Source organism: Crotalus tigris, unplaced genomic scaffold (assembly GCF_016545835.1).
Source record: "Crotalus tigris isolate CLP2741 ecotype Arizona unplaced genomic scaffold, ASM1654583v1 scf7180000024343.1644824, whole genome shotgun sequence".
NCBI lineage: Eukaryota > Metazoa > Chordata > Lepidosauria > Squamata > Viperidae > Crotalus > Crotalus tigris.
In genome coordinates, this window is record NW_024100513.1 from 1,093,837 (window position 1) to 1,111,584 (window position 17,748).

At 38.1% G+C, this 17,748-nt stretch overlaps 1 protein-coding gene across 6 annotated transcripts in view; it reads left to right on the top strand.

The window, feature by feature from the left end:
* The first annotated feature begins 239 nt into the window (after positions 1–239).
* The window catches only part of ARHGEF7 (Rho guanine nucleotide exchange factor 7), a 142,233-nt gene continuing 124,724 nt past the window's right edge, over positions 240–17,748 (top strand). For 4 of the 6 annotated variants that reach the window (XM_039326742.1, XM_039326738.1, XM_039326737.1 and 1 more), the window contains exon 1: positions 240–551. In XM_039326742.1, coding sequence (XP_039182676.1) covers positions 387–551 — 165 coding nt within the window. In that variant the 5' untranslated portion in view covers positions 240–386. The remainder of the gene's footprint in view (positions 552–17,748) is intronic. The other 2 variants (XM_039326735.1, XM_039326736.1) reach the window with 1 other exon arrangement.

Genomic DNA, 17,748 nt, shown 5'->3' on the forward strand with positions numbered 1-17,748 from the left:
GGGGGGAGGCGCTGCAGGTTCATGTGTACATAATGAAAAGGCGTTTGACAATCTGCCAAAACGCACGGGAGGGAGAAACCGAGCCTCCTGGATTTCGTAAATCGAGTCGTCATCATCTGCAACTACGGGAGGAAAGAGGGGGAGCGGCGGCGGCTCGCGACTCGGCTGCTGCCTCAATGTGAAACCCCAAGCAAAAAATAAAGGGGGGAAAAGGGGAGGGTGGGGTGGTTGGGGGGCAAGTCCAGGGAGAAAGGGCTGTTTCAAGAGCAACAGTTCCCAGCGCCCCGTAAAATACGACCCCCGCCTCCTCTGGTGCATTGCTTTCCCAGTCTCTCGCGCGCTGGCTCTTCGGTGGGATTAGAAGCTTCTTGGCAGCGGCAGCAGCCATGAATTCAGCTGAGCAAACCGTTACATGGCTGATCACCCTGGGGGTGCTGGAGTCGCCCAAAAAAAGCATCTCCGACCCGGAGGGGTTTTTGCAGGCATCTCTGAAAGACGGGGTGGTTCTTTGCAGACTGCTGGATCGCCTGCTACCGGGTACCATAGATAAAGTAAGTGTCTTAATATTCTTATATTTCCCATTAAATCTCTCTCTCTCCCCCCGCCGCCTACGCCGGCCCGGCCCCTTAAGAGAATCGGGTTTTACTTGGGCTTCACCGCCAGGGCGTCGCATAACGCAAGGAACGCACCAAACTGTCCTTCCAGCATGTGCGGGTCTTGCAACCATTGCACCCTAAAACCCTGCGCGGTGGGCTGCATAATGCGAGGCTAACAGCTCCTTTGCGATTCCCTCGGATTATCGGGGCAGAGATACCGAGAGGCTCGGGCAGATTAAAAAAAAAAAAAAAGCGCGCATGACACGCCTGGATTCAATCCGTCAGGCTCCTTCTCTTCTGGATACGTCGGAAAGTGAGCAGAGTCCGGGACTCGCTTAGATCCACGCACTTTCCTTTGTCCAGGGTCTCCCCCCCCCCAACACAGCCTTTCCCCACCCTTGGAAAGGCAGGAAGCGTGTGGCCTTTTTCCGTGGGAAGGCTCTTGCGCGGACACATCCTTCCTGTCTAGCTGCAGAGGCTCCATTGTCAAGCTTGAAGGAGTGGATGAAAACTGAGGAGTGGGTGGGGAGGTGGGCCCAATTGGGAGCAGAGTTTGAAATATACGGTAGTAAGGCAGCTACACTTTTAGCTTTTCGGCCTTCAGGTAGAAGTGCTCTAGGCTTCCTCTCTTCAAATCGTACCATAAAGGACAAAACGCATTAAGCCATCGATCACCCTCGAGAATGATCATCTATGTGTAATTGTGTGTGTGTGTGTGTGTGTGCAGGAAAGACTATTTTAAAAAGATGAAAGTCTAGAAGAAAGGTTTATTTTTTCATGAAATATTTAGATTCGAAGATGTTTTTTGTGAATGCATTATGTATCTTCTTAACTATTTTAGTGAAAAGTAAGATTGCTTTGGTTTGATAGACATGAAGGCATATTTAATTTTACTTTGAGATTATTTTCTGTAGATACCATAAATACAGACCATAATTTTGTACTGAGACTGTATGTGTGATAGTGCAGGGTTTTTATGTTCTGCTGGCTGAGCCTTTGAAGCATTTGTATGTGTGTTTGTGTGTGTGAGTGAGTGTATACACAGAGAGAATATAGAAATTCCAAGACTCTTATACAAACCTTACACACAGATGTTCGATTTTAAGTGCACTTCAACATGCAATGTAGGTTTCTATTTTTAGGGGAAAATGAGAAAAATTGCCTAATTTCAATTCTGCCATGACACTCCCATTCCTAGTGCTTAAATATGTTCTTCTTAGTGAGAAATTTCTTAAGGTGCCCACATTGCAAAATGACGACCTAGTTAGCAAGGCAGCTCCTGTGATTTATTGTGTTATTTTAAAGTCTAAGTTTAGTATCTTGATATTCAGATGGAGTACTGTGTGATGTGAAAAACCAAGGACATTGTTTTTTTAAATTTTTTATTGGGGGTGTAAAAATTATTTTTAAAACCCTTTCCTTCCTCAAATTCTTGTTTATTCAAGCATTTTCAAACATTAGTTTGAAATAAGAAGGTTCCGTTTATTCTGCAAGAGAGAAGGATATATTTATTCCATATGTATAAAAATGTACTTAAATCAACAGATTGCACTTTTGTTTCTCTGCCTCCTAGGAACCAGATTTTAGGGAGGAAGGAAGGGGCAATAGGGCTACACATTGATTGTTCCCCCCTCAGTATGTACTGTACAATGCACTTTGACCTAGATCAGTGGTTCTCAACCTGTGGGTCGGGACCCCATTTGGGGTCGAACGACCATTTCACAGGGGTCGCCAAACAACGCAGTCCGCCATTTTTTCCCCCTTTTCCTTAGCTGTGCTACTCCCTTTTATTCTATTGGTTCTTGAAAGCCAATAGAATGGACTCTCTTGAATAGAGTCTAATTCTATTGGCTTTCAAAAGCCAATAGGAATTGTCCAGGCTGTCTCTGCCCTGCTGAGCCCGCCAAAAGTCCCATTCTGCAAATGGTGCTGCACCAGTTAAGTAGTCCTTGACTTACAACCGGTTGAGTAGTCTTTGACTTAAGACTGGTTGGGGGTTGCGGCATTAAAAAGGTTGAGAACCACTGACCTAGATATTGACTGAAGTTGCACTTTTATTCTAATTAAGGAGAGCTAAATGAGAATGGGTAACTGAGCATTTCCATGTTTCGAAGAAATCGCAATAGCTGTGAATTAACCATGAGGAGCTGGGAAAAGTACATATACTGTTTAATGAAAAGATTATACTGGCCAGAAATTTGGTGCTCTTTTAAAGCAATCAGATTAGATGCATAGTAATGGCCACTAGAGGGTGAATTTGCTATGGAAGGCGGCTTCTAGTTACATCCTGAGAGGTTATGAATTTGAATTTTGATTTTTTTTTTACTTTTTCACTCTGAACAATAACCTTCATGAAGCCTGGGAGATAGAAAAGTCCCTTGCATTTTTAAATTCTTTCCTTAGAGATTTACAGATCTTGCTTTAATAAAGAACACAGACTACTTCTCATAAACCTTGAGTCCCCTACAGGAATTTATAATTTAAATAAGTTTATCAGTGATCATCCTGAGGAGTTCTGAATATATCACAGAATCACAAGATTGGAAGTCTTCTAATCCAAACCACTCCCTAGGGCAGGAATCCTCAGACCATGGTGGACAAATGGCCTCCCCATCTTTGCCTGAAAGCTTTCAGTGGCCCTCACAGCTCCAGGAGGGAGGCTTTTCCATGGCTGAATAGCTTGCATGGTCAGGAAATATCTCCTTATATCTAGATCTTCCTTAAAATCTCTGCCCTTTGCTTCTTACCTGTAAGAGCAATAGTGGAAAGAAAACCACACCCACTTTCCTGCATCAGCCTGGATATGTATGATTTGGTACAGTATTGTGTGGGTCCAGCTATTGTATTTTTAAAAAATATGCCTTATGGGTTTGTGTATTTAGTGAAGCCAATCAAAAGTGATCTATTCAACAAACCATGATTTAAGTACACCATGCCTCAATATAATCTGTGGACCATTGTGAAATATAAATCAAATAGATCTAGCCCAAAGGTTTTGGTGGAAGCTGCCTAAGTCTTATGAACGCATATTCAACTTTTTGAAATCCAAATTATGCTTACAGTAACCTTGCCACACATCTTGCAAATAAGTCTTTTTTAAGGCTAGGATGTGTTGGTGGACTGACCAGACCTAAAGTCTAATGAAAGAATGATTGATACTCAGTAATTGTTGAATGTCCTGGCGTTCTTTGAAATTAACAGTATTAAGGAGTAGAGAGAAAATAAGGGAGTAAGCCAGTAGAGTAGTGGAATTTGAAATTTGTGTGTCATTGTCACTAAGGAAGAAGTTTGGAATGGAAACTGAAGGCACTCTGAAAGAATGGCTATCTGCAGTGTGCTTACTCATCATTAATTTGGATAATGTAAGAGTGCAGTTTAGAAAAGAAAATCCTAAAAGGTTTATGTGTGATTTAAAATAGCATGGGATTCTGTTATTATCTAACAGCTTTAAAGAAAACAATTCTGCTGCATTCTAATGTCGGCAACTATACTGAGCTGTGGGCAAAACTGGAAAGCTAATGTTAGAGGATTTGGGGGGAAAAAAGAGTTGTGAAAAAAAGAGGGAAGTGAAAATGCTGCATGTATAGGTAGAAGGTTCATTGGTGTTTTAGCTTACTAATTTAAATATATGATTGACCAAATTGTTCATTGTGATATTAACATTCTCAGATAGGAGAGTGTTCCATCAGACTTTCTGATTTTTCACTTGCTGCTTTAACTTCATGACTTAATTTTGGAAGATTTATACCATTTCAATATCAGTCTAAATTTTTGGATGAATGATTTGTATCAACACACATTCATTTTTAAAATTAATATGACCAATAATACTGCATCAATGAAAAGCAAATGTACTGAACTGACTCTTTGAGATATATCTAAGCTTGGTGAAATATTAGGCATACAAAATAGTAGAGATTTTAATGACCATCAAACACACACATTTCATTTTAGGGTTCATTACACACCCTTCCTGCTAATGCTAAGATGGCTTGCTTACCAATTATGTAGGACATGTCCTCAGAGCCTTCCTGTTGGTACCATCCAAAAAAACATTGTTTTTCATTGGAAAATGGAATAGTTTCTTCTTTATGAAGATATTCTGTCACCTGGAGGAGGAACCTGGGGGAGGTCCAGCTGACCTTCCCATCCAACCAGCTTCTGTGAACATTTCTCCTTTGATTGATAAAAAGATTTGATCTTCCCCAGCAATAAATGTCTTATATAGGAGCAAAGAAATACCGTAGTAACCTTGTGGGAACCTTGGAAGTTACTGATATGGACAGTTTGCTTTCATGATATCAGAATCTTCAATACTAGATGATTCCAGATGAGAAGTGTCCACAAAATCCAGAGCTTTCATTAGAATGACAAAGTATTGTTGTGAAGTAAGCTCTACCCCTTTTGTACATTGATATGTGTGATGACTCCCCGGATGCTTCCCCAGATACCTCTCTAGATGTCAGCTCTGGGAACCAGTTTCTGGCATGTCAGGAGGGAAGTTGATTGATGACTCTGAGCAGCTGTCTATGAGGGGTTTGGCTGAATCTCTCAGAGTGAACAAAGAACTCTATTTCGGTTTTTTATAATGGTATGTTGGTAGAGGTACCAAAACTTGATCAGATGACTGCAGCAGAACAGTCCTGAGATTCCAGGTAAGAAAAACATGCAGCTGCAACCGGTCAGTGATGATGAAAAGGAACTGCCTTCTGCACCTGATCCAAGAAAACGTAGAGCAGAGAAAAGGCAGGAGCAGAGAAGATCAGCCAGATTACTCGAGAAGAGAAAGCGTTGCCCTTCTTGATGGGCTGCACTGGTAGCTGGATATTTTGCACAGCAGACAGATGGAGGCGATGCAGGGAACAACATGTTCATTTCCTAGCTGTGTGTTTTCTGGTTGTTGTGATTCCTGCCTTGCTTTGGATTGACATTGTGCCTTGACTTGGATTGTGCCCTGGAAACTCTGGACTTTTGTTGCCTAGTGAACCCTCTTGTATTGTGAATTTAAGTTTGCCTGGTGGATTTATTTTGATTGAGAAACTTTCAAGTGCCTTGTGGACTCTTTGGCCATTGCTCTGTGGATTAGCATTGGCCTGCTTGAGGCTGGACTTAATTAGGACAGTTCTGGGTTTTTGGTGAAGGGAATTGCTGGGGAATATTAATGAACTCACTAAACAACAGTTTTGTGTGTGTGTGTGAGTGGGACGGCACCCTTTGATACTATGATGGTTGAAAAAAAGAGGTAGACCTTTTGTCATGTTAGCACTGTACTGTTTTGTCATTTGTTTTCTCACTTCTGAATCTTAATATGAATCACAAAATAAATTTTTAAATTGTATTGCCCTGTTTCTAGGTAGTATTACTTTATGTTACAGCTGACATGATGCAAATAATCATGTTTCCATTTTTTAAGATCATCAGAGAAGCATTTCCCTCAGCCTCTGTCTATCTACTTGGCTACTCTTGGTGTGGTCAGAGTAACAGAATATATGACAAGAATTCTCACATGTATGAAATGGTGAGATTATGACTTAGAATCATAATTTGGACTGGAAATTCAGTCACTAAGAAATGTGGTTATTAAGCAAGTCATCATGTGACTGGACTCAAATTTTCTGACCATTTTACCATGGTCGTTATGTGAATCATTGCTTGTTAAATAAATCATGTAGCTGTTAAGTAATTCACAGGTCTTGAAGTGAATCTGGCTTCCCCTATTGACTTTGTTGTCGGAAGCTTGCTGGGAAAATCACAAATCACAATTAAATGACACTGCAACTGGCATGAATGCGAGCTGGTTGCCAAGTACCTGAATTATAATAATCTGACATTTATAGGGTAGTCATAACTTTGAAACACGTCATCAGTCACTTTTTCCAAAGTGTCATAATATTAAAATATTGTTAAATAAATGGTCGTAAGTTGAGGATTACAGGTAGTCCTCAACTTACAACAACAATTAAGCCCAAAATATTTATTGCTAAATGAGATATTTGTAAAGTGAGTTTTGCCCCATTTTACGGTTTTTCTTGTCACATTTGTTAAGTGAATCATTGCAGTTAAGTTAGTAACACGGTTGTTAAGTTAATCTGGCTTCCCCATTCACTTTGCTTGCCAGAAGGTCGCAAAGGGGATCACATGACCTCAGGGCACAGCAACTGTCAGAAATACGAGACAGTTGCCAAGCATCTGAATTTTGATCACATGACCATGGGGATGCTGTAATGGGTGTAAGTGCGAAAAACTATCATGAGTTACTTTTTTAGTGTTGTAACTTTGAACAGTCACTAAACAAATCATTGTAAGTCGAAGACTATTCTAATGGAATGCCATTGTGGCAACATCCAAATATTAGTTTGTAAAATGCAGGTTCTTCTTTCTCAGAGGCTATATTCTCAAAACATATCAACTGAAAAATTTGTTTATTGAGCATGTTTGCCACCATCTTATCTTGTTCTTATATGATTCTTCCAGAAAACTTCATGTTTTCCATGTTGTTTAAATTAGAAGGAGCTTCTGTTTGAAGTTTCTAAAAACTGGGAATTTTTATATTAGGTTGCCTTAAGTTACAAGTCTTGATTTTGAAAAACTCCAAATACCGGTAATAGTTATTTCAGAGATCAGAAGATGCATAAACCATAATTATTTGTTAAAGAGCTGTTAGATTGGATGCTGACTCCATCTAGTCCATCAGTCTGTTCTTGTAATGACCAATTCACATGTGCTGTTTCATAAATCATGTTTTATGAATGATTAGATTTACTCAGTCAGCCCAAATCAAACTACATTATGGCTTGTCACAATGGGTGTAAACCTAGAGATAGTTGTGTGTTAGTGAAATGTATGGTCCAAATCTTGTCTGTCATCTGGTCTTTGTCCTAACTGTTTACAATGAAAATAATTGTATGACCCAGTTTAAGTCAGTCATGATCCATGATCCACTCGTAGTTCACAATGGAATTCCTGGAAGAGTAGTTATTTGTGACAGCCCTTCTTTTAATACAGAGCAACATGAACATTAAAAAATATAAGCATATTTGTTTGGAAACCAATATTTTGAAATGAATGCAAGTTTAGAAATAGTTGAAAGATAGTCTGAATAGTGTATGATAATCTCTTATTTTTTTCTTTTTTGTCCATGTAAATTGATAACTGTACGTGAACCATGTAAAGCAGCTTTGAGATAAAGCCACAGTAAACAAACATATATGGTATATTGCTGCTATTCCCTTACTTTGCAAAGAGTAAGCTGAGTACATGTTTCTGTTTGGAATTAATCTTTTGGACACTTAATAAAAACAATTCCTTGCAAGAAGCTATCAGAATGACTTATGCATTTTGGGTTAGGCCACAATCCAGATAGAAAGTTTAAATGCACAGAGTACTTAGCAGAACTTTGTACTTAACAGAATGTTTTCTTAAAAGTCTCTGAATTTGAGCAAAAGATGAGCAGCTAAGAGGGAATAAAAAGCTCTACATGTAAAACTCTTATAGGGGCACCAAGCAACTTGGTTCCCCGTGAGTTATAAGGAACTGCCACCAATCTGCATCTTTCCAAAAACATTTCATTGGGCCCAGGGGGAATGACATGTCACATGACGTTGTGAGTCTGACACCCCAGTGCTAAGCTGTAGTGAAGCTTATCTATCTCGCTCGAGACACCCTCTTTTCTTTTTTCCACTTTTCCCAGCATCCCTGACTTTTCAAAAGAGCTAGATCTTTGCAAATTGTGTCCAATAAAGGATCATTTGTGCTTGGTCATTTGTCCCTCAAGGGAGGACCTGATTCATATATTTGCTTTCTTGACCATGAATGGTATAGAGGCAGTCCTCAACTTAACGATCACAATTGAGCCCAAAATTTATATTGCAAAGTGAGAAATTTGTTATGAGTTTTGCTCCATTTTACAACTTTTCTCAGCCCATTTGTTAAGTGAATCACAGCAGTTCTTAAATTAGTGACACGGTTGTTAAGTGAATCTGGTTTCCCCATTGATTTTGCTTGTCAGAAAGCTGCAAAAGGGGATCATATAACTCTGGGACACTGCAACTGTCACAAATGTGAGTTAGTTGCTAAGCATCTGAATGTAAATCACGTGACCAGAGGGGCATGGTTTTGTGTGCTGCCTGCATACTGCGGATGGGGCTTTGCTTATATTGGTCCACGGACTAGGGGTTGGGGACCCCTGGTCTAGAATGTCTGTTCACATATCATTTTTCCAGATCATTTACCTCAAATTTATCCTGAAATGAATAAAATGCATTTACACAGTATGCTGAATCATGATTTATTTAAACATGGATTATTCAACCAATGTGTTTATACACAAATCACAAACACAGGGCAGGGCATTGTATGATTCCAACAATAATAGCCTAAAGGATGTTTAAGGTGAAACCATACACAAGATATATTAATTTAATAGATTAAAATGGTGTACTGGAAAAAGCATTTAAGTTAGAACCTGAGGGACTGTGAGTTCTAGTCACATTTTGGGGATGAGGCCATTTGGGTGACTTTGGGTCAAGAAAGTCAAGAAAGAAAGCAAAGACAAACCACTTACTAAAATCTTGCCAAGATAACCTTCAGGCAGTCATCAGGAATCAAAAATGGCATGAAGACACTAACTAACTAACTAACCAACTAACTAACTAACTAACTAACTAACTAACTAACTAACTATCTTTTTAGAAAAAATAACTTAAATCAGAATTTATTTCTGAATAGTTAGGAATACAGTAGTACTGTGTTTTCAGCCATTTTCTCTTGCTGTTTTCCTTTGGGTATTTACAGATTGTATATTTATACAGAAAACAGAAAGCTATAGCCTGTTTTAAATAATCTTTCTATTGAATGGATTTTTTTCCTGGCATGGCTCCCGTTTTTTAAAAAGCTTGATGCTATGCCAAAATGTAGCAAGTAGAATATTTTTTACTAATTTTGTATTTGCCTGTCAGTATTGCATTTGCTTTGGCACACACCAGGAAAAAAACATAGGAGCCTTACTGGAAGAAAAAGTGCTTGCTCTTATTTACATGATTACACATTCCAGGAGGACAGGCTGGCTCTGTTCATACAAGGCAACAATACATAGTGATTCAGTAAAAGTGACAGTACCTGCACCATGACATTGTCAGACAAATGATGCAAATTATTTATTTATTTATTTATGAGACTTATATATTGCTTTAAGTGCAAGCACTCTCTAAGCGGTGTACACCAGTAAGCAATGTATATATATATATTTACATTGCCCCCAACAATCTGGGTCCTCATTTTACCTACCCTGGAAGGATGGAAGGCTGAGTCAACCTTGAGCCAGTGAGATTTGAACCGCTGACCTGCTGAACAGTCAGCTAAAGTGGCCTGCAGTACTGCACTCTTAACTGCTGCGCCACCTCGGCTCATCTGTCAATTGCACAATGAAGTCATGATATATGTGACATCATTTTTCTCTTTGCCCTCATGCAGATGCCCATGGAATCATGTAAATGATATTATAGTAAATTATAGTGTTATAGTAAATTAACTCAAATGTATGGATTTACACTGAATCACAGACTAACCAAAGAGGTTGGATCTGCAGATCAGGGTAGGCTAAAATATAGTTGGCTGATTTGGTGTCAATTAATCATGGCTAAGTGTAGTGTCTAAACACAGGTCACTCAGCCACAGACTAGCCAGCCATATTTCAGTTTAGCACAGCATATGGAATATCCCAGTTCTTTTTTAAAAAGGCAGAGTTTTTATTAACACTCTTTGTTTTAGAAATTGTAATGGTTAGATTCATATATGCTGAACCATAGTCCATGAATGAAGAGAACCATTTTTGGAGTCTGTGGGATCCTTCATTTGTAGAGAATACCACTTGTCTGGTTCCTACAGTTTTTTGAAATAGAAACTGAATAGCAAATTGCAGATTTTTTTAATGTTATTTTGTAAAGTTGGCAGATTTGGCACACCACCACCATTCCCCCCAACAGAAATTTTAAACAATCTGCCTAAAATTTCTAGCTGTATCGCCCAGCTGACTTCATCCCTAAGGTGACTCTAGAACTCACAGTCTCTGGGTTTCTAGCCTGATACTTTAGCATCGATCCAGATTGGCTTTTATGGCATATTAGTTTGTTTTCAAATCCTAGTGTTCACAGAGATCCAAGAGCCAACAAGCTCTTCTTCCACAATAGTTGAGTGCTGGGAACTCAGTTAATTGGGGATCATTGATGAGACAGAAAGAATGTCTCAGCCTGGCCTCTTGGGTTTGCCCCAAGAAACAAATCTCTGCTTTCTCTATAAATAAAGTGAAAGAGAAACAACTCATTTTTGAATTTGTGAAGATGGCAAGCTTTCCTTTTCAATAGGCTGCCTTGATATTTGGACTCCTTTATTTAGCTATTTTATCCAGCCCCCATGTTGAGATACCAAGGAACTAGAAAGTGAGCCAAACTAGATCACCTCTGTCAATGATTACATAGAGGAGCCTATGCAATAATATGCAGTAAAGTGCTGCTGTTTTGGCATTGATAGTTTATGCTTTAAGATAATGTTCTTAGATTGCAGAAAATTTATGACTGGATTAATCCAAGATTTATTGCAAGAGTAAGCAAGCACCCAGCAGTGGTTTATGATAGTTAGTTCAAGTTAATCTGTGATCTTATCTGGAATTGACCATAATTACTTTGAAACAGATCCTGAAGTTGAAACTCAAATACTTTGGCCACCTAATGAGAAGGAAGGACTCACTGGAGAAGGGCCTAATGCTGGGAAAGATTGAGGGCAATAGAAGAAGGGGACGACAGAGAATGAGATGGCTGGATGGAGTCACTGAAGCAGTAGGTGTGATCTTAAATGGACTCCAGAATGGTAGAGGACTCCAGATGGTAGAGGACAGGAAGACCTGGAGGAACGTTGTTCATGGGGTCGCGATGGGTCGGACACGACTTCGCAATTAACAACAACAACTTTGAAATAGCAGGAACACCTTGCTAATACCTAAGAAAAGACGCATTTGGGGCTACTTTCCTAGGATGCTGGACTGTACCTGGTCAGGTAGCAGAAAGTTAAATGTGGGAGAATTCAGACTTACCTTTTTCCAGAAAAGCTGTTATTCATAGTAGTGTGAACACCTTCCCTATTTTCAACGGAGGACAATACATTTCTGCCAGAATCCTAAGGAAACGTTTATAACTTCATCCTGGAGAATATATAAATTAGGTTGCATTGTATGACTATCTGATGTGTTTTGTTTACATTTGCTTGCCTTTGGAACATGGATTGTCAAAATGGAATGATAGTATACTTAGGGATCAGAATCACATCAGAGAAAAATGGCGTTATGGTGAAGAAGCAAATGAATAAAATTGATAACAAAGCAGCAACCATACTAGGAAATTGATCTCATGCCACTGACCTGTAAAGCACACCACTGTGGTGAAAGTGGCTACCAAAATACTGCAACTCCATTGACATAAAGAAGCCCCCATGCCGGATCCTCTGTGACAGTTGATCATAAACATCATAGGGTTGATTGTACCCATATGGTCTTTTTTCTGACAATAGTGAAGATGTGCAGCCTCCTATGGAGATTTATGTATTCTGGCAGGAATACTCTGAATGGGGCAGCTGTGTTTGGTCTGTTCAGGGAATAACAATGCACACAGTTATTGTCATTTACAATGTTAATTCTATGAAATCTGGTGAGACAAACATTTCCTAAATGTACATCAAATTAAATTGTATACCAGCTGTCCTGGTGGTTCAGGGAATAGCAAAACACTACTCTAGTGTTTGGGGAAATTTCACCTGTTAGCTCACCTCTACAATATATCATTTTAGAGCCACCATCTAAATGTCCTTATTGTGCTAAAGCATAATGTGGCTTTGGCTTAGCACAATGTATAATTATCAACTGCAATATGTCAGTCATGGTTTATGACAGTCTTATCTATAAACTATTGTGGCTTTTTCAACAGATTTTGGTGAAAAAGTATGGCTTAGGTAGGCAACCAAAGGGTCATGGGCATTTGCCCAATTTCTGTTTTGTGACTCAAGATTACTGGATGTATAATAGTAGTACTTTTCACCTCCCAGTTTTATTAGGAAATGAACTACATACAAACCCCCTGGGCATTATAAAAGAGGTGAAAATAGAAAAACTGCAACCAGGACATCTTTTCTCAGTTCAACTGCTTTTGTTGTCTCTGGTGTGCTGGGATTGTAATTAACCATGAAACTCTCAATTTCATCACTGGGCTCCTTCCTTTGGCTGCTTCTGCTTTGTCTAATTGTAGAGTCTGGCAGCATGATGCTGAAGTGATGGTCTAATATCAACATCAAATAAAGAATAAATGAAATTATCCCAACCTAGTAAATTGCACTCCATTTCATGAGAACTCGGGCAAGAACACTTGGAATTACATAAGATGTAATGTGATGAGATGGCTGCAAGATTCAGCCAATGCCATTGAGGTATTTATTTTGGAGGGTTGGCAAGCAATGAAATTGTGTGATCACCCAATGCCTGAAATAGTTGTTGATTCCTGCTTCTCTGTACTGTAACTGCTTGGTTTTTTTAACCAAGCTTTTTTTTTTTTTAAACCTTTTGAAAACAAGCAGGCAAGCACTAGGAAGTGATAGTGCAGTGCCAGAATCCAAACAAAATGAATGCAACTCTTCTATCATCTTTTCTTGAATTATCTGACATCAGAAAACTGAGTAAGTCTGTAGTATCACATTAGTTCCTACCAGCTACATGCTGAGAATTCTAGAGTTGGACAGATAAAGAAACATTCAGGTCTATCTAGGAATTTTCTCCTATTATCCAATTATGAATCTCCAAGTTCCTGACTTACATTTCTCTTTCAGTGTTCCATTATTTTAAATGTATCATGTCTCAAAAGAAACCTATTTTGCCTTGAAATTTTCCTCATTGATTTTCTGAATTAATCGATGCCACCTTATTTAAAAGTATATATATTTTATTTTATATAAACTGTATAGTCAACTGTAGATCTGGAATTGCAAGATGGGAAACACATCTTGGATATAAAAAATATGAGGTTGGAAGTAGATATATTTTCTGATAAGCAAGCTTTGAAATAAGATTTTTTTTAAAAGGCTATGGAGGAAAAGATTCAAATCCAAGTTGGTTTCATATATTACACTTAGCCATAATGTAATTTAATTTGGTTTGTACTCACAAGTTGTATCTTAGCATGAACCTGGGAAGATTTTTTTTCAGGTCAAAGACATGCTTTGGCTTTTAGGACATGGTTGTCCGAAAGCGGGTAGACTGTGGCAAAAAGTAAACTTACATCTAAATTATGAATTTTAAACGTGGTTAATATAGGGCTACTCAAATAGGTTGAAAAAATCCAGTTGAGTATTAGAAGATAGAAGAGATACAGAAAAGATATATTTTACTTCCATCTACCGCAGTAGTTCTCCTTTTTGTAGCCCAAAGATTTCTCTTTATGCATGTAATAATTCTTTTCTATCCTGTTAAACATAAGAATTCTATGACTTTTTTGCAAAGATTTCCTGGCTGTATCCAAACATTTTGGAGCGTTATGCTTTTCTGCCACAAGAGATTTGTGAGAACTGAAAATCTGACCATAGAATGATTTACATGGTATAATAAGAAGCATCTATTGATGCAATATGTTTTTCCCTTGCTAGAGTTATTTGCTGTTGAAAAAGAAAAAAAAATCCAGATGGTTTGAATAGATTAGAGCTGTGCACGGTTCAAAAGTTATTTGGTAAAAACTTTGGAACTTCTGTGAGTGTAGCATCTCTCTGCTACTCATTAAAGAAGCCATGTCTGGGGGGGGGGGAGGAATTCTATGGAAACTTGGAAGTAGGTGTGGCAGCCCTTAAGGGCTTATTAGTATACTTCTAAAACAGCTGCATCTTTGGGAGGACTTGTATAAAAGATGTGTGCAGTATACATGTGAGTTGTGACATACTTTGTTCAAATCATTTTTGAAGTGCAGACAGAGATGGGTGTTTGACATAAAGTGATCTTAAACTACATTTAATTATTGTTTTCCTATGGTCTCTTTCTCTGGAAACTGTAGAAAATTAGCCCTCTCTGAATTTTGCTACTTCTATAGGGCACCCAATCAAAAACTTGGCATGCCTCCATGCAAATATAAAGTGGATGGGGTTGTGACATAGTGGTTTCATGCTAGTTTCATGAAAGTTTAACCCTTTCTATAGACCTTGTTGCATTGTTGCTTTTGAAAAACAGCAGTTTATAGGGAGAAACTAAAAAAGACAGGTACCAGAGTAGAAGAATGCAATTGCAAATCAACTAAAAATGGCAACTAATTCTGATGTCATATTTTGTGACAGTTGTGATTCAGATATTCAACAGAATCTGTTTAAACTAGGTATGTCCAATATATGGCCCATGGGCCACATGTGACCCTGAACAGCTAGTAATTCGACCCCACAAGATAATATATATATATATAAAGGAAGTTTATTATTTATATACGTTACCTACATTATATATTTTATATGCAGCCTAAAACTGTTCCTCTTCATTCAGTGCAACCTAGGCAACCCAAAAGATTGGACAACCATGTTCTAAACCATTTCACCATTTGGTGGGAGTCATGGCAAATGCATGTATGTGGAAAGAGACAGAGACATTAACATTGGAAGAGAATGATTTAAATAACTGAGATGTATATTGCATTTATTCAAAAGATAGGCAACCATAATTTAAGATCTATCCTTCCCACAAAAATGTTTAGATAAAAACCAATTATTTGCTTCTATAATATGGGGGAAAGGTAGCCTTATTTTCTGATAAATGTTCCTGTTGATAGCTGGTCTGTTCACAAATGCATATTTTGAGGACAGTGCTTGTTAACACCACAAAATTATTTTTAGTCCTTTTAAGTCGCTGACATATATAAAAATACTCTGAGGGGTACTTGATGCTCTCTGAACTTGGTTGTTTTCTTGCAGACATTTCATTACCCAAACTAGGTAACATGATCGGTGTTAGCAAGAAAACCAAGCTCAGAGAGCATCAAGAACCCCTCATTTCAACCCTGAGTCACAAATGTTTTCCTTTATTAAAATCCACTCTGCAATAAGTTACTCATCTTTTAGCTTGGCAGGCTATATTGTCTTGATAAGTGATTGCATTTTACAACAAATAAAGCAGACATGCAAAGTGAAATGATTCTCTATGCAGCTTCTTTTTTTGCAATAAAGTATTTCTGTTTAATATGGGTACCAAAGAACAATAACTGATTGCCAGCATTAATTATGAATGAATGCAAATATGAGGCCACCTGTTACTATTGAATGATGGCTATTAATTTCTACCCTTTTGTGTCTATAGTTTAAATAATCAATGAGAAGAATTTACTCACTCTGTAAAAGGAAAGTTTCAAATTTGTTCTTTTATTATGTGGTTTCTTATGCAGTCTCTTATTGACATGTTCATGGAATTTATTCATCAGTTCATTTTTGAAGCTGTTTAAAAAAGTTGATTACTTATAAACATATTTCTACAGGGAACATGTGACACATTTTTGAACTTTTAAAATATTTTTCTTTATAAGTTCAAGTGAAGTTATTCATTAGAGTCAATTATCAATTGCTATAAGTATTGAGAAATTTGGAATTTTAGAATCAGGACTGAAAAATCAAAACTGAATTTTCCTATAAATCAGAGATAGATGAGCACTTAAAAACTCTCTAGATGTAAGGAATTCATTGTTACCATGGTCTTAGCTATAAAGCTTTATGGTACAGAGATAACTAAGATCTTCCTTGTATTGACTGTGGCTGACAACATTTGGAAATCCCACATAAAGACCTGGGGCTTCATTTCTCTGGAAGCTTCTATGGGCTTCTAAGTTAGTACATTGTGCCTGGGGAGTGGTGCATAAAAATGTCAATTACATGTGCTTCTTTTTTCTGTGTAGACCTAAGGGGAAGTTTCTACAACTTGAGCTTTTCTCCTGCTTCTGCTATCTTAAGGTTATCAGCCTTGAATGACGACAGAGGTACATAGCAAAAGATGGTTAACAGTCTTAACCACCCATTCAAAAGTATGATTAGTTGCCGTAGAATTAGTTGCACCTTCATAAATCCAAAGCTGTTTGACACATTTCTGATAAGAATTAGATAGTGATGTTTTTTCAGTACTGGCGTTAATAGAATAAAAATGAGCAATGCCCATCATTGGCTACAGGGTCCCCAATCTCTGGGTTATAGACTGGCATCAGGCTTTGGCACCCCAGAAATTGGCCGTGCAAAGGAGTGAAGCCCCATCTGCACACGCACAGGAAAACCTCTCTCCACGGAATTGGTACCTGGCACCCAAAAGGTTGGGAGCCGCTGGGCTACAATATTTTCTGCTTTTCTATTAAAGGTGCACAATGCAAATGCTTCATCAGATTTGACCATCATTCTGTTTGGGGTTGAGGAATCTGTTCTGCTGTTCTCCTAAAGAACAGAGTTCAGATTATCGCACAGTCTTTTTACTGATAGCTCTAGTTTTGTCAATCAACTTGAGAACATTTATGCTTTTTTCATGTACTGTAGTTTAGGAAATTGGGTAGGATAGGTTATTCTCTGTTAACTAAGGCGTTTTGATTCTTTACTCCTGGTTTGTTTTGCTATTATGTTTTATAATGTAGATCATGATTTAATGATTGCCAACGCTCTTGAGCACATCTGGAAAAACATATTTTTAAAAATATATCACACAATTTTTGCTTCACATGACCAAATATACTGGATGCCTGTAATGTGCACTTAGCCTTTAAAAAAAACCAGTTTTAATAATATATGAAAATCTCAATAGACATTTTCCTACTCTTGAGGTATTGCGTTTTCTGTTCATCTTTGAAGCAATAAAATTATGGTGGCATGGCACTTGCCAATTCCTGCCCTGCCTTTATTGTTTTTATTTCCAATCATTGCCAGTCACTTAATTTCCCTATAAGTTAATAGCTGGTTCTTTTGGATGCCTTTGACATAAGGAGTAATTTTTACTTTTAACCTTAGTTCCATTTAGCATGTCTTAAAAGCCATGGGGATAAGATAAAGGCAATGTTGTGAGGATGTTAAAAAATGCAGAAGCCTTTGAGGAAAGGGGAGCAGCTTAGGAGAACCACTTCAATTT